The sequence below is a fragment of the Caretta caretta genome, chromosome 12 (genome assembly GCF_965140235.1).
Source record: "Caretta caretta isolate rCarCar2 chromosome 12, rCarCar1.hap1, whole genome shotgun sequence".
NCBI lineage: Eukaryota > Metazoa > Chordata > Testudines > Cheloniidae > Caretta > Caretta caretta.
The window spans coordinates 33,139,536-33,159,787 of record NC_134217.1 but is presented as its reverse complement, the minus strand read 5'-3'; the positions used below and the strand labels follow the sequence as shown (position 1 = coordinate 33,159,787).

At 43.5% G+C, this 20,252-nt stretch overlaps 2 protein-coding genes across 3 annotated transcripts in view; one reads left to right on the top strand and one right to left on the bottom strand.

Moving 5' to 3' along the window:
* Positions 1 to 20,252, bottom strand: part of BCO1 (beta-carotene oxygenase 1) — a 145,776-nt gene that overhangs the window by 94,335 nt on the left and 31,189 nt on the right. The window lies entirely within an intron of this gene.
* PKD1L3 (polycystin 1 like 3, transient receptor potential channel interacting) overlaps positions 1 to 20,252 on the top strand; it is a 72,594-nt gene that overhangs the window by 25,494 nt on the left and 26,848 nt on the right. The window contains exons 12-22 of the mRNA XM_075118447.1: positions 2,387 to 2,507; positions 2,952 to 3,093; positions 7,760 to 7,960; positions 8,529 to 8,674; positions 9,535 to 9,729; positions 10,951 to 11,076; positions 13,651 to 13,833; positions 15,451 to 15,575; positions 16,462 to 16,588; positions 18,266 to 18,400; positions 19,513 to 19,738. Coding sequence (XP_074974548.1) covers positions 2,387 to 2,507; positions 2,952 to 3,093; positions 7,760 to 7,960; positions 8,529 to 8,674; positions 9,535 to 9,729; positions 10,951 to 11,076; positions 13,651 to 13,833; positions 15,451 to 15,575; positions 16,462 to 16,588; positions 18,266 to 18,400; positions 19,513 to 19,738 — 1,727 coding nt within the window. The remainder of the gene's footprint in view (positions 1 to 2,386; positions 2,508 to 2,951; positions 3,094 to 7,759; positions 7,961 to 8,528; positions 8,675 to 9,534; positions 9,730 to 10,950; positions 11,077 to 13,650; positions 13,834 to 15,450; positions 15,576 to 16,461; positions 16,589 to 18,265; positions 18,401 to 19,512; positions 19,739 to 20,252) is intronic.

Genomic DNA, 20,252 nt, shown 5'->3' with positions numbered 1-20,252 from the left:
GCTACATTTCCTCTTGCAATCATTGAAATCAATGAGAGTAATGTGCCGATTTTCAAAAGCACCAAGGGGTCTATCTGCGTCTTTAGGCACCTTTGCAAATATGGCCCTTAGGAGCCCAAGTTTCATGAGACTTAGGCCTGGTCTACACTACAGACTTAGGTTAATGTAATCTGCTTCATGTCGACCTCACTGTTAGCATCTACACTAAAATGCAGCTCCCACCGATGTAACTCGCCCACTACACCAACTTAATAACTCCACCTCTGCAAGAGGCATAGCACTTAGATCGATGTAGTTAGGTCAACACAGTGACAGTGTAAACACTGCATTGTTTACATAGACTGTTGCTGCCTTTCAGAAACCGTCCCACAATGCCACACACTAGCAGTTAAATTGGTGCAAGCGCTCCTGGTGAGGACGTGCAACGCTGACCAGGAGCGTAGTGTGGACATGTAAAACCAATTCAGTTACTGCAGGGGCTGTGTATCGTTGTAACTTAGGTTGATGTAATTTTGTTGTGTAGACTTGCCCTTAGTCTTCGAAAGCCTGGTCGACACCTAAAACTTAGGTCGACTGAGCTACATTGGTCAGAGATGTGAATTTAAGCCAACAAAAGCCCCAGTGTAGACACTGCTAGGTTGAGGGAAGAATTCTTTCACTGACCTAGTGACCACCTCTTCAGGGGGTGGATTTAGTACAACAACAGAAAACCCTCTTCTGTCACTGTAGCAAGTGTCTACACTACAGCTGTGCCACTGTAGCATGTGTAGTGTAAACTAGGGCTGTCAAGCGATTAAAAAAATTAATCGCGATTAATCGCACTGTTAAACAACAATAGAATACCATTTATTTTAAATATTTTTGGATGTTTACTACATTTTCAAATATATTAATTTCAATTACAACCTAGAATACAAAGTGTACAGTGCTCACTTTATATATCCCTTCATACTTCAACCACCGTTCCAGAGGACATGCGTCCATGTTGATGATGGGTTCTGCTTGATAATGATCCAAAGCACTGCGGACTGACGCATGTTCATTTTCATCATCTGAGTCAGATGCCACCAGCAGAAGGTTCATTTTCTTTTTTGGTGATCTGAGTTCTGAAGTTTCCACATCAGAATATTGCTCTTTTAAGACGTCTAAAAGCATGCTCCACACCTTTCCCTCTCAGATTTTGGACGGCACTTCAGATTTCTTAAACCTTGGGTCGAGTGCTGTAGGTATTTTTAGAAATCTCACATTGGTACCTTCTTTACGTTTTGTCAAATCTGCTGTGAAAGTGTTAAGTGAGCTGTAGCTCACGAAAGCTTATGCTCAAATAAATTTGTTAGTCTCTAAGGTGCCACAAGTCCTCCTTTTCTTTCTGTTCTTAAAACAAACATGTGCTGGGTCATCATCCCAGACTGCTATACCATGAAACATATGCAGAATGCGGGTAAAACAGAGCAGGAGACATACAATTCTCCCCCCAAGGAGTTCAGTCACAAATTTAATTGACGCATAATTTTTTTAACGAGCATCATCAGCATGGAAGCATGTCCTCTGGAATGGCGGCCAAAGACTGGAAGGGGCATACGAATGTTTAGCATATCTGGCATGTAAATATCTTCCAATGCCGGCTACAAAAGTGCCATGCAAACGCCTGTCCTCACTTTCAGGTGACATTGTAAATAAGAAGCAGGCAGCAGTATCTCTTGTCAATGTAAATAAACTTGTTTGTCTTAGCAATTGGCAGAATAAGATGTAGAACTGAGTGGACTTGTAGGCTCTGAAGTTTTACACTGTTTTGTTTTTGAGTGCAGTTATGTAACCAAAAAAAATCTACATTTGTAAGTTACACTTTCACGATAAAAAGATTGCACTTCAGTACTTGTATGAGGTGAATTGAAAAATATGACTTCTTTTGTTTATCATTTTTACAGTGCAAATATTTGTATCAAAATAATAATATAAAGTGAGCAGTGTGCACTTTCTATTCTGTGTTGTAATTGAAATCAATATTGAAAATGTAGAAAAAGATCCAAAAATATTAAATACATTTCAGCTGGTCTTCTATTGTTATAAGTGCGATTAATCGTGATTAATTTTTTAAATCACGATTAATTTTTTGGAGTTAATTGCGTGAGTTAACTGTGATGAATTGACAGCCCTACTGTAGACACATCCTCAGTACCTCTGTTCCTTTTGAAAACAGGACATAGGCTTCAAAGTCACTTGGGAGTTTTTGAAAATGTTGCTGTTTGTGACTTCTGTGTACCACCTGCCTCATAACCCATGAGTTTGGCAGATTCCATCCAAAAGACGGAAAAAATAGGGTGGGCTTTTAGCTGGGATTACTGTCATCTGTTGGTTCATAACTATTGTCTTGCCTTCCTTTTAGGTGTGAGACAAACTGCAAGCTAGTGAATGTCACTACAGAAGTTGCTTTGAGAGCCACTGTGCAGGAAGGCTCCCAGGCCGTACAGTATAACTGGTATTTAGACAACACATTCCAGTCAAAGGTGAGATGAGTGGGTTGGTCAGGAATGCTGCACCCTCAAAAAATAAACACCCAGATTGAAAGGAAGCCCTTTGAGGTAGGGGAGGGGATGTCTCCCTAGGTACCTTTAAGGCATTTGCTGCCAGTAGAGATAATCATGGTAATTGCATGTGTAAAAGCAGGCACACAGTTGCACATGCATTTTTCAGACAGATTTCCAGCCTTATCATGTATATTCAGGTAGATGAATGTTTCACCAAATATAATTCATTCTTTGTCACTATTAGTGCACCGTACTCCCATGTATCATAGTTGGGAAAATCTCCTTCTGATGTCAACAGGTACATTTTTTGAATAAAGGCTTCAGGTCTGGGTCTATAAACAATGTAGCACACCGAACTCTCTGGATGGAAATCGCAGTAAACAGCCTCTTCTCCTTTGTTAATTTTCCTGTTGGGTTTTCCAGCCTCCCTCCCTCCCTTCAGTCTGCAATCTGAAGGGTTTCCGACAGAGCTCCTTGACTTTGCTTCAGAGCAACAGATCTACATTGGTATTGAACAGCTCCTTTCTGCAGACACACGGAGAAGCATTTCGGATTAAAGTAACAGGTGGGGAAAGCCAGAGTTTCGAAAACTCCACCAAGATACAATCTCTTTGCAATCTGGAGTCATCATAGAATCATAGAATCATAGAATATCAGGGTTGGAAGGGACCTCAGGAGGTCATCTAGTCCAACTCCCTGCTCAAAGCAGGACCAATCCCCAACTAAATCATGCCAGCCAGGGCTTTGTCAAGCCTGACCTTAAAAACTTCTAGGGTAGGAGATTCCACCACTTCCCTAGGTAACGCATTCCAGTGTTTCACCACCCTCCTAGTGAAAAAGTTTTTCCTACTATCCAACCTAAACCTCCCCCACTGCAACTTGAGACAATTACTCCTCGTTCTGTCATCTGCTACCACTGAGAACAGTCTAGATCCATCCTCTTTGGAACTCCCTTTCAGGTAGTTGAAAGCAGCTATCAAATCCCCCCTCATTCTTCTCTTCCGCAGGCTAAGCAATCCCAGTTCCCTCAGCCTCTCCTCATAAGTCATGTGTTCCAGCGCCCTAATCATTTTTGTTGCCCTCCATTCTTTTTGATTTTTGCACATCCTTCTTGTAGTGTGGGGCCCAAAACTGGACACAGTACTCCAGATGAGGCCTCACCAATGTCAAATACAGGGGAACGATCACATCCCTCGATCTGCTGGCAATGCCCCTACTTATACATCCCAAAATGCCATTGGCCTTCTTGGCAACAAAGGCACACTGCTGACTCATATCCAGCTTCTCCTCCACTGGAACCCCTCGGTCCTTTTCTGCAGAAGTGCTGCCTAGCCATTCGGTCCCTAGTCTGTAGCGGTGCATTGGATTCTTCTGTCCTAAGTGCAGGACTCTGCACTTGTCCTTGTTGAACTTCATCAGATTTCTTTTGGCCAAATCCTCTGATTTGTCTAGGTCCCTCTGTATCCTATCCCTACCCTCCAGCGTATCTACCTCTCCTCCCAGTTTAGTGTCATCTGCAAACTTGCTGAGGGTGCAACCACACCATCCTCCAGATAATTAATGAAGATATTGAACAAAACTGCCCGAGGACCGACCCTTGGGGCACTCCACTTGATAGCAGCTGCCAACTAGACATGGAGCATTGATCACTACCCATTGAGCCCGACAATCTAGCCAGCTTTCTATCCACCTTATCGTCCATTCATCCAGCCCATAGTTCTTTAACTTACTGGCAAGAATACTGTGGGAGACTGTGTCAAAAGCTTTGCTAAAGTCAAGGAACAACACGTCCACTGCTTTCCCCTCATCCACGGAGCCAGTTATCTCATCATAGAAGGCAATTAGATTACTCAGGCATGACTTGCCCTTGGTGAATCCATGCTGACTGTTCCTGATCACTTTTCTCTCCTCTAAGTGCTTCAGAATTGATTCCTTGAGGACCTGCTCCATGATTTTTCCAGGGACTGAGGTGAGGCTGACTGCCCTGTAGTTCCCAGGATCCTCCTTCTTCCCTTTTTTAAAGATGGGCACTACATTAGCCTTTTTCCAGTTGTCCGGGACCTCCCCCGATCGCCATGAATTTTCAAAGATATTGGCCAATGGCTCTACAATCACATCCGCCAACTCCTTTAGCACTCTTGGATGCAGCACATCCGGCCCCAGGGACTTGTGCTCGTCCAGCTTTTCTAAATAGTTCCGAACCACTTCTTTCTTCACAGAGGGCTGGTCACCTCCTCCCCATGCTGTGCTGCCCAGTGCAGCAGTCTGGGAGCTGACCTTGTTCGTGAAGACAGAGGCAAAAAAAGCATTGAGTACATTAGCTTTTTCCATATCCTCTGTCACTAGGTTGCCTCCCTCATTCAGTAAGGGGCCCACACTTTCTTTGACTTTCTTCTTGTTGCTAACATACCTGAAGAAACCCTTCTTTTTACTCTTAACATCTCTTGCTAGCTGCAACTCCAGGTGTGATTTGGCCTTCCTGATTTCACTCCTGCATGCCCGAGCAATATTTTTATACTCTTCCCTGGTCATTTGTCCAATCTTCCACTTCTTGTAAGCTTCTTTTTTGTGTTTAAGATCAGCAAGGATTTCGCTGTTAAGCCAAGCTAGTCGCCTGCCATATTTATTATTCTTTCTACACATCAGGATGGTTTGTCCCTGTAACCTCAATAAAGATTCTTTAAAATACAGCCAGCTCTCCTGGACTTCTTTCCCCCTCATGTTATTCTCCCAGGGGATCCTGCCCATCAGTTCCCTGAGGTTGTCAAAATCTGCTTTTCTGAAGTCCAGGGTCCATATTCTGCTGCTCTCCTTTCTTCCATGTCAGGATCCTGAACTCAACCATCTCATGGTCACTGCCTCCTAGGTTCCCATCCACTTTTGCTTCCCCTACTAATTCTTCCCAGTTTGTGAGCAGCAAGTCAAGAAGAGCTCTGCCCCTAGTTGGTTCCTCCAGCACTTGCACCAGGAAATTGTCCCCTACATTTTCCAAAAACTTCCTGGATTGCCTGTGCACCGCTGTATTGCTCTCCCAGCAGATATCAGGGTGATTGAAGTCTCCCATGAGAACCAGGGCCTGCGATCTAGTAACTTCTGCAAGTTGCCGGAAGAAAGCCTCGTTCACCTCATCCCCCCGGTCTGGTGATCTATAGTAGACTCCCACCACGACATCACCCTTGTTGCTCACACTTCTAAACTTAATCCAGAGACTCTCAGGTTTTTCTGCAGTTTCATACTTGAGCTCTGAGCAGTCATACTGCTCTCTTACATACAGTGCAACTCCCCCACCTTTTCTGCCCTTCCTGTCCTTCCTGAACAGCTTATATCCATCCATGACAGTACTCCAGTCATGTGAGTTATCTCACCAAGTCTCTGTTATTCCAATCACATCATAATTCCTTGACTGTGCCAGGACTTCCAGTTCTCCCTGCTTGTTTCCCAAGCTTCGTGCATTTGTATACAGGCACTTGAGGTAACCTGCTGATCGCCCCTCTTTCTCAGTATGAGGCAGGAGCCCTCCCCTCTCATGCGCTCCTGCTCGTGCCTCCTCCCGGTATCCCACTTCCCTCAGGGCTTTGGTCTCCTTCCCCCGGTGAACCTAGTATAAAGCTCTCCTCTCTAGGTTAGCCAGCCTGCTTGCGAAGATGCTCTTCACTCTCTTCGTTAGGTGGAGCCCGTCTCTGCCTAACACTCCTTCTTGGAACACCATGCCATGGTCAAAGAATCCAAAGCCTTCTCTCCAACACCACCTGCGTAGCCATTCGTTGACTTCCACGATTCGACGGTCTCTACCCAGGCCTTTTCCTCCTACTCGTACATAGTAGGAGAAGAAACACTGTAAAGGACAAATATACTGTTAAATAATTTGATACACTGAGTGCAATGTTTACAGTAACCCTTTTCTTTATTTTGCCAGAATATGATGTATAGTATGGTACTCACACACTCACACACACACACAAAAGCATAGAGTAGAGGTATGGCAAAGCTGCTACTGAAACACGTCCCTAGTGGCTATATGTGGTATTGCAACAGCTGTGCCTCAGTTTGTCCCGTGCCTTCTATGGCTGATTTCAGCCATTGGTGTGTTCTGGCCTTCCTGCTAAGCCAGGTAACAGAATCCAACCTTTCTCACGGCCTCAGAGTACTTCATTTAACGTCCACCAGAATGCAGCAAAACAACTGAGTCTTCAGCCCAGCTGGGCTCGACTGGTCGCCTTCTTTTCAAACCATTCCAACACCAGCCCCAGGTCCTGGATTTGACTGTTACCACTGAAGGTGGTCAGGTCGCACTCTCCCTCCACCCACGGTTTCAGGCAAGCTGCAGTCCCTGATCAGCCCCTATTTCCAGTCAGACTTCCAGCTCAGGGCTCAGCCACCCAGGCTTCTCTCAGCCCTCAAGAGAAAGCTCTCAGCTACCATTCCTCCCTGGCCCCTCCTCTGGCATACCTTTTTTCTTCCTTTATGAAGACTCAGCAACCCTAGCTGTGTTTGACCTCCAATTAGGCCAGAACCCCCTTCAGGCAGGGATGCTGGAACAATTTGCATAGTGGGGATGCTGAGAACCATTGAGCCAAACTGTAATCTCTGTATATGATGGAAACCACTTCAAGCTAGGGGGTGCCTTCAGGTGCAGCCTGGTAGGTTAATTGGCCTCTCAGGCCACTTTAACCCTTTTGTCACCTGTATAGCAGTAATTTGAGGTGAGTGAAGGCTTGTCTATATGAACACTTAGTTTGTGGCAAAATGCAGCGGGAGGGGGAAATCTACCCCACAATGGCATGCTGTGCATCAGGGGTCTATGTGGACCCTGTTGCCATGTGCTAAAAGTATCCTAGTGCACTTTAGCCTACTCCCATTTCAAAGAAGTGTAGTGCCCAGCCACAGGGTCGTTACAGACACTTAGTGCACAAAGTGTTCGAAAAGACAAGCCCTGATTCAACAACCCTAATCCAAGATTATGTTAATCATCTGATTTAGACACATCTGGAAATAGCCCTATGATGAATATTCAATTTTATAATCCAGCTTCTCTTTACAAGGGAAATAAATCTGTGTTTGCATAGTGCTGTCTATGCTATAGATTAGCCTATAAAGGTATCTCAGCTCTGGTTAGACAACATGCCATTCCCAGAGCCTGAACAAACTGCATCATTACTAGTGTATGATGCTCAGTGCTGGTGAAAGTCATCAGATGATCATCACTGATGTTTTCCCTCTGAACTTTCCAGCAATGACTCAGCATGAATATGGCGATGAAACCTACGTTGTCAGCATGGTGCCCTCACCAGTGGTCCCAGTCTGTGCTATATCCCCAGAGGAGGGATCGGTGTGCACCAGCTTCACAATCTCCTGCAGTACTGCCTGCTCAGAGGACTCCTGCCCCCCTGCACACAGCAGTCTGCTCACGTACTGCTTCTATCTGAAATCAGGTAAGTTCTGGGGCTGGTTTGTTTGACTGGCAGCTTCCCTGTGTGTGCACCCAGCCTTGTACTTCCACCACTAACGAGCAAAGGCTTAACCCACTTCCACTGCTGGCCAGATAATAACTGGACAGATTCTCATACCCTCAACTCAGACAGAGTAGCCCCTTGTTCTGCACATAGGGTTGTTCACTTTAAACTTGTGGAGTAAGATGCAGCCCTTGCTCAGCCTGGCCCTATGACAGCAGAAAGAAAAAACATGTACAAACAGGGCATATATGCATAAGAGGTCCATGAACTTTACAATAGTTTCCCTTTAGAAACTGCAGGAGATTTTTAAAGAATCCCTTTAAGGACTGTGGAATCACCTTAGGCAAGGAATCTGAATTTAAGGGTCATTATCTATTTTTCCCCAGAGGAGCTATTTTAATTTAGCAAATCAAAGCAAAGAGACATGATTCCATGGTGATAACTATAGGCCCAATCCTGTGCGGTGCTGAGTGCCTCTTTGGAGGATGCTGAGCTGCTCAGTAGGGTTTGAAGTGTATGACGGGTAACACTGTCTTTCCTCTTTCAGGTTCCCTCCTGAACTGTGGCCCACATCCTGAACTCCTGTCAGTTTATCTTCCTCTTGGAGAAGAGGAAAATAACTTTGTTTTACACATTACAATTACTGTCAGCAATAAGTTTGGTGACACGGTTCAGACTGATGCTACTGTCAAGGTACATGGAAAAATCTTTTCCCTTCTAGCCTTCTGACTGCCAAAAGCTAAACCTGTGATTCTGAGGGTTGGGCCACCTTCCAGAGCTTCCTCTCCCCATTTTATACCCATTACTCTCCTGCGATCCACAGCCACCATCCTTCTGACCAAGGAGGACTAGACAAGCTTCCTTGTAGAATCCCATGTGCAGCCAGCAGTTTCTTCCATCACAGTTTGTTCAGGCCAGAATTTAGGGAGACAGTGAACAGCACAGGCTATGTTTAGTTAGTCTTGGAGTTAAAAAAACCAGAGAAATACTGGAACCTGTCTCCAGGGGGCCCAAAAATAAATCTTCATACTTATTAAAAGAATGTGCACCATTGCTTCATTAGTGTTATTCAATGGAGTTACTCATCACTACGCTGATTACAATGGCATCATACTGGAGTCAGACTGAAATACTGCAGAGGTGAATTAGGCCCGCTCTCTCTCTTCTCTAACATGAAGGATACTACTACCTATCAGTATCTTTCTTCAGTCAGTCAGGTGGACCAAACCAGAGGCATCTCTAGAAGAGACTGTAACTGTTTTGTAAGTTAAGAGTTGGAAACTTTTGATCAAAACATTTTTTCAGATGAAAACAGAGATTTTTTTTAAACAAATGCTTCTGCAAATGTTCTTTTCTTTTTCCTGGGTGGTTCTAAAGACGGTTGGAAAATTTTATTGGAAAAAAAAGATCCTTGGAAAAAGATGGAACAAACTCAGTTTCTTTATCAGCTCTCATTATGAACATTGTTAGGATGATAACGGAGGTTGTGAAAGGGTAATAATACCAGCAAGCAGCAGTAACAATGCTCTGAGCATGTCTAATTGCATCATCAGGTTCGACGTGAAGATATGAACACTGGGAACCAGACCCTGCAGGCCACTCTGGCTGAGAAAGCTAATGCTATCCTAAAAGAAGGAAACAACAGCATGTCCCTGTTCCAGCTGTATAAGTCAGTGTCTTCAGTCCTTAATCAGGAGAGCCAGGGAGACACCTTTAATACATCTCTGCAGACTGACACCCGAAGGGAGGTCAGCCAGCTGGTTTATTTTCTTACACTACAACGATGCATTTTCCATTTTCTGTAAAGACCCTGGACCATTTCTTGAGTAGCACCAAGGGCTTACATACCTCCTTCCGAAGTCAATGGGAGTTGTAGGTTCTCAGTATCTCTCAGGATTTGGGCCAGCATTTGCCATAGGTTTCAGCTAACAAGAAGCAGCTGTTCATTTTTCACCACTGGCCCTTTTGAGTCATTGACTTTTCATCCCTTCCATGTCAACATTCTCCCTCTTGGCTATCCCAGCACCACCTCCCTGAGTGCTGCTCATGGCATTGCACTTACCCAGAGACTGACTGCGGGCAGCCAATCCCTACTAAAGCTAGGGCACTAGCCCACCAGCAGCCAGTGGGGGATGCTCAAAAGGGGTGAAATCTCTTCCCTTCCCTACCCCAGGCCCCTTAGAAATAAGAGATTCCCTCTGTGATTCTCCAAACCCTCTCCCCCTGAGCTGAGGTAATAGAGTCCCAACATCTGTCTTGCTTCTGCAATCCCTAAGTAAACTGCACACGAAAAACATCATTCATGTTGAATGTAGTGGGGATCTCTCAAGGGTGAGAGTATGGCTGGAGCAGGGCACTGGGAGTCAGGACTCCTGCATCCTATTCCCAGCTTGGCCACTATTTGTGTGGTCTTGGGCAGCAAAGCACAACCACACTGGACCTGTTTGCCTGTGTGTATTACACACCTCGCAGCAGTGGGATAAGGCTCCATTCAGGTGTGGTATGAGGCTCAATTAAATGTTTCCACTGCCTTGAGCTCCTCAGGGGGGAAAGAGGCTAGAGAAGTACAACATATCCTGAATTCATCAGCTATGATTCGTTGTTCTTCTGAACCAATCGTCTGCAATTCTGCTTTCAGTGGAGGTGGTATTTGTACACTAAGGCCTATACATTCATCCCAACGGGTAGGAATTCACACAAGTTGCTTTCATTACTGTTAATGGATGTTATATGTGTAAATCCCCTGTGTCTCAGAGTGACAAAATATCCCTGTGATTATACAGTCAATAGCTACAGAAAGTGGCAATTTGTAAGTAGAGCTAATACTAGCTTGAATTATCCATCCTGGGGAGCTTGTTTCTGCCATTAGATCTATAGCAAACTAGACTGTCAATATTCAGCACTATTTACATTTACAGTCTTAATTAACATCTTTGTTCCTGTCTCTAATTATCTCCTTTCATCCCAAGCTGAGAGAGCTGATGCTGACAACTCTGTCTGCTGTTAATGTAACATCAATACAAACTGCTCTTACGATGTCAGAGGTACTGAAAGAAACCACTTATAGGAGTGAAGAGCTCTCTTCCTCAGCACAGGTAAGCAGAGCTTTGATACACATCTTCACCCACTGAACCACACCTCCTGGCCCCTGGCCCTGGGAGAGCATCACTACTTGCAGTAGCCTGTTCTTTATTTAATGTTTCAGAGACCAGGGATCAAATCAGGAGACAGTATTGTCTAGAGTGGGAGACAGGGAATCAGGACTCATGGGTTCTATTCCTGCTCTGCCACTACCTCACCAACAGTGAATGGCCATTTGGGTTAAACTTAGTGACAAAGCTATAAAATAGGTATAATAATACTTAGCTGTTTCACAGGTGGGGTAATTCATTCATGCCTATAAGACACTTTGAGATCTTAGGATGAAAGGTATTGCTATAAATGTGCAAAGCTGAGTTATTCCAAAATCCATTTGACTTCATGCTTGTAACTTCCTGGCATTTGCCTCACTGTCATGTACATGCTCTCACTGAACTACATGTTACAAGCAACTTTCCACAAGAGGAGTTTCACAGCAGCAGTACCTGGGCATAGCTGTTCAGCTTTACCATAAGAATCCCTGAATGTTACTTGAACAACATTATATAGTCAAACAAATTTATTTGAGCATAAGCTTTCGTGACCTACAGCTCACTTCATCGGATGCATGCTGTAGCTGTAACTCACGAAATCTTATGCTCAAATAAATGTGTTAGTCTCTAAGGTGCCACAAGTACTCCCTTTCTTTTTGCGAATACAGACTAACATGGCTGCTACTCTGAAACCTGTCATTATATAGTCAGTGGATGGTGCTATTTGTTTCAATTTTCATCCCAGTGTTTTTTGTGCTGTGCTGTTAGGGAAGTGAGTCAATGGGGAAGGGACAGAATAATTCTTTTTTGCAGGCTGTGTTTTCCCAGCACACAATTTATTCACAGCACATTAGCAATAAAAAAGCAGTTTCTCCTGATTTCTGAGATTGTTTCAAATGCAGCCAGCAAATGATGATGGAATATTTCAGCAGTGGCCAGGAACCATAGTCAAGACAATGTAGTTCAGTCAGATTCATGAGCAGAAGCTTAAGATTGAAGTTGCTGGGGTAGCAGATCTGAGGGATAGGCAGCAGCTGCACTGTGTAGTAAAATTTGCACAGCCCCTTGACCACTCTGGGCCAGGCTCCTGCCCGGGTAATTATTACCTTGGTTTCATGATCACAAAATACTCAGTGTCTATACTTAGGCATAAATGGGAATGCACAACACCCTTCTATCTTCAGCATGGAGCACAGGACATGGAGAGAGGTAATATTTGTTGATAAACTGACAGTTTTCATGGAGAAAAAAATTGAAATACGTTAACTACATACACTTAACAATATAGTAGCATTTCTTGGGTACCGTGACAGGGACACTCATCTCTCGTGGGTGCTTCCTGTCACCTGGGTGGGATGCTGCAATCCCTTTTCTCCCGTGCTCTTGGCACCCCCTGTAGGTTGTTCACCTCACTGGGTGGGTCTTCAGTGGCTCAGCCCTCCAGCCAAGTCACAGTCCAACAGTGAATGGACCCCTTATGGTAGCAAAGAGTTCAACACACTGTCTGCCCTCACCAGTGTCTTCAACCCTGTCTCAGGGCCCCTTTAAATCCTGCCTTGCACTTGGGCTTCCCAGCACAGCCTTGTCCCCTTCTTGGGTCTTAGGCCACTTTGCTGGAGGGCCAGTGGAGGGGAATAGGCCTGCCCATTCATATGTGTGCTCACCCAGGGATCTTACTCAGAGCAGCCCTGTATGGCTTCCTTCAGTTTGCTGCTGCTGTTCCCTGGGCCTTTTCCCCTGTAGCCCGTTTCTCTTCACCCTGACCTCAGGGCTGAAGTTTTCAACTCTTCTTCTTCCTCGCTGAATGCAAGTACCACCAGAACCCATCTTGTGGCACTCACGTGTGCTCCTGTGACTAGACTCTGCCATTGGGCCAGGTTGTGATATGCTCTCTCACACTGAGCCATTACTTAGGTTGTAAACTGTGTGGGGCAGGGAACACCTGATTGTTCTGTGTTTGTACAGCACCTAGCACAGTGGGGGTCGATGTCCATGACCAGGGCTTAGGCATGACGGTAATACAAATACATAATGATGGCAATACAAATACATAATAACAGTAAAAATACTTTTCTCTGCAAACAGCCCCATTGGACTATTCATGTTGTTTGGCAGTGTTTCCCAAACTTGGGACGCCGTTTGTTCAGGGAAAGCCCTTGGTGGGTCGGGCCAGTTTGTTTACCTGCCGTGTCCGCAGGTTCGGCCGATCACGGCTCCCACTTGCCGCGGTTCACTGTGCCCGGCCAATGGGGGCTGCAGGAAGCGGCAGCCAATATGTCCCTTGGCCCGCACCGCTTCCCGCAGCCCCCATTGGCTGGGCACAGCGAACCACGGCCACTGGGAGCTGCATCAGCCGAACCTCTAGACGCGGCAAGTAAACAAACTGGCCCGGCCTGCCAGGGGCTTTCCCTGAACAAGCGGCGTCCCTAGTTTGGGAAACACTGCTGTAAGGGACCATATAGCGAGAACAGTGGCTTATTTTAATGCGTATTATTTTTAATACACACACACAACCATTTCCCCATATCTCCTGTTCAGGTGGAAGCCAGTAACTCTCTCAAAGATGTCAGTGAGTTCTTACTCACTGTAAGCACAGAGGACAGTGAGGATTATCAGAAGCGAAAGGATGCAGCTGGCTACCTGTTCAACGCAGTGAGCAATGTGCTCACAGCTTCCATACAAAATGGGACGGAGGACGCTTCACCGTCAGAGGCTGGACAGGTTGTTTTCATGTGGTTCAGTTTCTAATGTACAGTGTGTGTGTGTCTGCCTGGCGTAGAAGATAAAAAAAGCCCTTCTGACTTGGACATGTTTGAAAGTGGCATTGCTTAGAGTGCACGGGGGAGCTACTCAGTGCAAAGGGGTTAGGCTGAACATCAAGGTAAATAGGATGGTGAGATCTGTTAGACTATGGAATAGTCCCTTAAGGGAAGTGATAGCAGCCTCTTAAAACATTACTTGAGATATATGAAAACAGACTGGCCAGAGTAGTATATTACAGAATATACTGTAAGGAGTAATACTTCCCTTTGTGGATAAATTAGATCACCTACTGTAATAGGATTTTTCCATCTCTGATTCTATCCTTCCCTACTGAACCAAATCCTAGGAAGTTACATGTGCTCAGCACCTCTGAGGCTTTAGCTCCACTGATTTCATCAAGGGACTAAACTGAAATCAGTTACCTTACTTGAACCTTCTGAAAAGCTTCCACCTGATTTTCTATTCAGATTTATGTGGTGCGGGTTTTTCATACTTCTACGTGAATTATTTCAAATGCCTTTGTATGCTTCTTATGGGGAACAAGCATTTTAATTCCATCACTGTGAGTAGGGTGTGATATTAATCTAACCTGAGAAGTGAGGATATGAATACTTTATAGGGACAGCACAGGGTATTCAGTATAGAACATTAATACATTAATGGGAGGCTGAAGATACTAATTTTGACAGAAGGAAGACAAAGTGATCTGATGACCAACTTAAGGGGTAGAGTTCGCTAGCGGCTAGAGCACAGGCTTAGCAGTCAAAAGATCTACATTCTAATCCCAGCTCTGACACTGGTCTACTGTGTGATCTCCAGACAATTTCACTTCAACTCTCTATGCTGCAGTTTTTCCATTTGTAAATTAGGGATGATAATGCTCCCCAGGCCCAGGGTAGTGTGAAGGGTAAGCAATTGGGCCCTGATTCAACAAAGTATATAAGCATGTGCATTAAGCACAGAATACTCCCTTTGAAGTCATGTACAAAAGGAACTATTCACATACTTTGGCATAAGTAACTTCTTCTGAATCACAGCCATAAAGTTTGTGGTGCTTTGAGATCTTTGGATAGAGTAGTACATTATAAGATTATAATTACTATTATAATATTTAATTTATTCACTGTATGCATTGCTCTCATGAGAATTATGGATATGGACTACACCAAGATACCCTTTGCATGCTTTCATAATAGACTGACCTTTAAAACATCTAATCTAATCTATCTATCATTTTGCACTATTCCATCACTTTGGTATCTGAGCACCTGATACTTCACTCTTTCATTCACAATCAGTACTTTTCCAATTTCTCCAATTTTCTCCAATTTTCCAATTAACACTAAGGCATGTTAATTATTTATTAGAGTCATTTTATTGTTTATAATAACTTTATCAGAGGTTACCAAGATTATTACCCAGTCTGCTGCCTTAAAAAGAAACACTGAAAATTGGAATTAGGGAAGTATGGTTATAAATTCAGACAGATCACAAATGGAAATTAATACAAAGAATGCGTTCCCTGCTCTTTTCAAATAACAAGTGCATATCAGGAGACACCCTTGTCCTTTCCAGAGTTTGGTCTCACACCAGCTGTTGGACACAGTTGAAAACCTGCAAAGCACACTCCTGATTGGGAAGCTGCCAGATGATGAACCAATGGTACTGATCGCTCCCTCTGTTGCAATGTACATAAACAGGTAACAGTCAGCACATTTCAGTTATGGCCTGTGCGTCTACACACCTGACAATCTCCAATCATTCTCAAGGAAAATATCTATCATTTTCTCATTAAATGGAGTCACCCAACCAAATATTATACAGGTGGTAAGAAATCCATAGGTGCTGTGATGTTGTAACTGGTTATCCATTGTAAAAACAGTTTTAACTCCAACTAATTTCAGTAAGACTAGACTGAAAATTCTCATATATGATCTGTAGCCAGAGAACGATTCTCTGGGATTACATAGCTCAAGCATCACCCACTTAAATTTGTAGGTATGTGGAAAACACTTGTTGTAAAAGGCTAATTTTTCTTTCTTGCTGATGCTGCTCTAGGTAAAAAATTGTCACAGGTTTGGGCAGAAGAAAACGTGAGTTCTCAGGTCATAAAATCATCCCCAAATCTGTTTCTTAGAGCATGATTTTCAACTATGCAGATCACACTTGACATTCAATTGCTCATCTAATTTGTGCAGATGCAACAATAGTGCATAGAAATCAAGTATTTGCTCATGTAAATGGATATTTAGATGCACTTCTCTCCCAATTCACAATATGAGTATAACTGCAAGCCCAAATTAAGTGCGCAACTGCAGGTGGACATTTTTAAAAAATCATGCCCTTTAATCATTCATTACCAGTGGCATGCAGAGCGTTACAGCAAGCAGAGACAAGACCTGAAGTATTTGCCACTGGAGTTAGAAATGGTTCTCCAGCACAGTTACACTCACTCAGCCAGGAAGCCTTTCTGGATGTAACATCAACTATGCTTAGCAACCCTGCACTGGGCTATTAATACTTCTCTGTCTTTGTCTCCATCTGTTCTTATTTTCTCTGCTTGCATCTGACCCCAATTCTGGACAGGTTACAAACAGACAGTATGGACAGCACATCCATTAACATCTCCAATTCTAGCTCGGCCAGCTTTACTCTCCCCTCTGCCTCCTCTCTCAGTGTCTCAGGAGACAGTGATGAGACTGTGGATATAAGGGTAAGTGACTGTTACTCTGACTTGATGTATTCGATGAACACATTCATTCTCTTGTTCTGATGAGTTTGGAGCCTTTTCTCCTTTCACACTGATCACACTGGCACATGTGGTGTCCTGGTTCTTGGCCTTCCAATTATGTCAGCAAATTCACTTGGAATTTATCAGGCTAGAGTAGCCTTTTCCATTTTCTTATTGCATGGGATTTGGTGCAGGTAGTTGAAGGGACCTGGGAGCTTACTGGAAAGGCACCTCACATCACAGCCCCTGCCTGATTCACTGCTCTCTCGGCTGCCCACAGCAATGGACTCAATTGATAACTCTAACCCATTCACCATTTGGTTGCATTCACGGTCACGAGGAGTCAGCTGATCACAGTGTCTATACCATTATTTAACCAGCAAGCCTGAAACACTGCTTTCCCCAAGCGGCATATGAGTCAGTTGGAGCTACTCAGATCTTATAGGGGACAATAGGGGCCCAGGTTTCCTGCCAGTTGGGTGTCTTCCATTGTCTGATCTAGGACACACGCTATTCCCTAGTACATTTTTGTGTTGTTATGATATTTTTATATTCCTCTTTCTAAGGGTCTCCCAGGCTGATTCAAAACAATCAGCCTGGTGAAATCCTATATACTGCTGCAGGCTAAGTGTCTCCTTCCAATTCCCCCTCTCTATTTCAGCTCTGTTACGTCATGACCCAAAACTTACTTACATCAGTGGAAACACTCCCATTATCTTCACAGGCTTTGGATGTCCCTCCTTTTTCCCCCTGCATCTCTGTACTCATGACTCTAACATACTCTGATATGCACCCCAGGCAGTAGATTTATATATGTTGTCAACTCCAGTAATTTCAGGAGAGGCACAGCAATTTGACTTTGATGGAATAACTCTGGATTAACACTGGTGTGACTGAATTTGGCCCCAAATATCTAAATCAATGGTTCTCAACCAGGGGTACACATACACCTGGGGAAAAGCAGAGGTCTTCTAGGGTGTACATCAACTCATCTAGATATTTGGCTAGTTTTACAACAGGCTACATAAAATGCACTAGCGAAGTCAGTACAAACTAAAATTTCATACAGAAAATGACTTGTTTATACTGCTCTATATACTATACACTGAAATGTAAGTACATTTATATTCAAATTGACATTTTAAAATTATATGGTAAAAATGAGAAAGTAAGCAATTTTTCAGTAATAGCGTGCTGTCACACATTTGTATTTTTATGTCTGATTTTGTGAGCAAGTAGATTTTAGGTGAGGTAAAACTTGTGGGAACGTAAGACAAATCAGACTCCTGAAAGGGGTACAATAGTCTGGAAAGGTTGAGAGCCACTGATCTAAATGACCCATGAAGAGGATTACATATGAACGGAAAGTGATTGCTGCATGCTAGAGATACATTAGAGATGGGTCTGAGCTGCAATATTGATATGCAGATCACAATCCAAACTTTCCCACAATGTAAGGTCTGGGATTGGTCCATTATTGAGATATGGGCCAGCTTCAAACCTGGATCTGGATCTGAACTTCCCTGAAGTCCAGGGTTGTTTGGCTCTTGGGTTTGGTTCTGACTTCATCTCCAATCTACATGGAAATCTAAAAATTGTGACTATAATAAAGTATCTTGTACAACTCAAATGCTGCTTGTCATTCATGTCTCCTTGTAGATGGTGAGCTTTTCAGTGAATCCCTTTTCCTTAAGTGACACCAGTTTTGAGATCAGTGGAACCGTGGGAGGCCTAAGTCTTACTAGTGTGGATGGATTGGTCATACCAGTTAATGACCTTACTGAAAACATTGAGGTAAATCCAATCCTCTCTTTCAGTGTGAACTGGAGTCTAATTAGATCCGTGGGTGGCACGTGCTCTATAAATGTCAGTTGTGTTATCATCATCATCATCATCTCTCCAAGTAGCAAGCTCAGTAGAGAAATGGTAATGTTGTGTTTACTGCCAACACACAAAGAGAGAGCATGGTGTATGCACATGCTAGGAAGGACTACATGTGGTTTGCAGGGTGAACACAATAAGCATCCCTTTCATGAGGTCTATGTGTGGGACCCTAAAGTGCATCTTACTTGTACAAGTGATTCAGCCTTTCCTTCTCCTTCATCATGTGGATGAACAAGGAGAAACATGAGAATCCTACTGGCTAAGGAAGATGGCTGCTGGCTATGGTCAGCCTGAAACACACTGTGATGTCTAAATAATAAAACCATCATAATCCTGCCTCGGGGTAGGGCAATGGACTTAATGACCTCTTAAGGCCCCTTCCAGCCCTACATTTCTTTGATTCTATCATCCCAATATTGCATGCCCATATTACTATTTCCTAGGCCTCCTAGCCCGTGTGTAAAATCATTAAACTAATGCCTAAATCATTCAACAATGCATTTACATATCAATTTGTGTTTCAGGATGACCATAATCTCAACTCTTTAGATTTAGCAGGTATCTGTATTGTTACTCATCTGGAAGACACAGTCTGGAATCGTTTTGATGAGTAGCATGCCATTCATTTCCTAAAAACTCACATATGGAACACTTGCAAATGTACTTCAAGCCTGCCCACATTCCTCTCTAACCCATGTATGCACTCAGCAAAAAGAGCTTTGAAATGAACCAATGTAGAGTTGATATGGACTTTTCAGAAGCTTGTTCTAAGTATCAAGCAAATTGCATTTGAGCAGGCATGCAATAGGGAAGTCTTATTTACGATAGCTGTCCACCAGGATGGATTTGCTTGGGAATGCTTTCCCCACAGTATGTTTTGAAAGAAGAAATTAAACGGTTTTTAGAAATAAATCCCATAAAATGTGCTTTGATCTTAGCATGTAGCCACATCGTGTTACTATGTAATAGGATCCAGGCACTGTCATACATTTTTAGGAATGAATTTCTGTGTTCAAATATAGATAATGCTGCCAAGACTTTCAGCACCTCAGGAAGACAGAAGCCTGTTGAATCTGGGCAATTTTAGTGCTCTCCAAGTCAATGTCACCTCAGAAAATACATCTCTAGTGATCCACCTGGAAACTGAACAGGATATTCCACTAATACTGTACTTGGGATATGGCTACCATCCAAATGAGACTAACTATGATATGAAAGCTCATCTGCCCCTTAAGAAAAACACTGGAGGTAAGATCATTTACCGAGGACATTTGATTCTGGGCACTCTAGGCTCATCTGCAAACTACATGAGCACCCTTAACTCACACTTTCCAATAGAAGCTTAGCACACTCAATATGAGCTCTTAGGCCCAGATCCACAGAGGTACTTAAGCTCCTAACTTCCACTGATTCAAATGGAAATTAGGATCCTAAACACCGTTGTGGATCTGGGCCTTAATTCTCACATATAGTGCTGTCATCCACATTTTTGACAGATAAGAACAAATATAAATTGTAGAGATGAGCCCAAGCTCAGAAGTTTGGATGTGTAAATGGCAATGAACAGCCTCAAAGACTGAAAGAGTTCCAATCTGTGTCCTGGTTCAGGCCATCTCTAGTAAACACTATGCACAAACAGAAGCAAAGAACAGGTGCTTTGAATAATTAACCTAATAAATTAACCAGAATAAAAACCTATACTGACAGTTGTTCTGATAACTGTTCTGTTATTCTATTTAATTTATTTATTGGCATGTATACA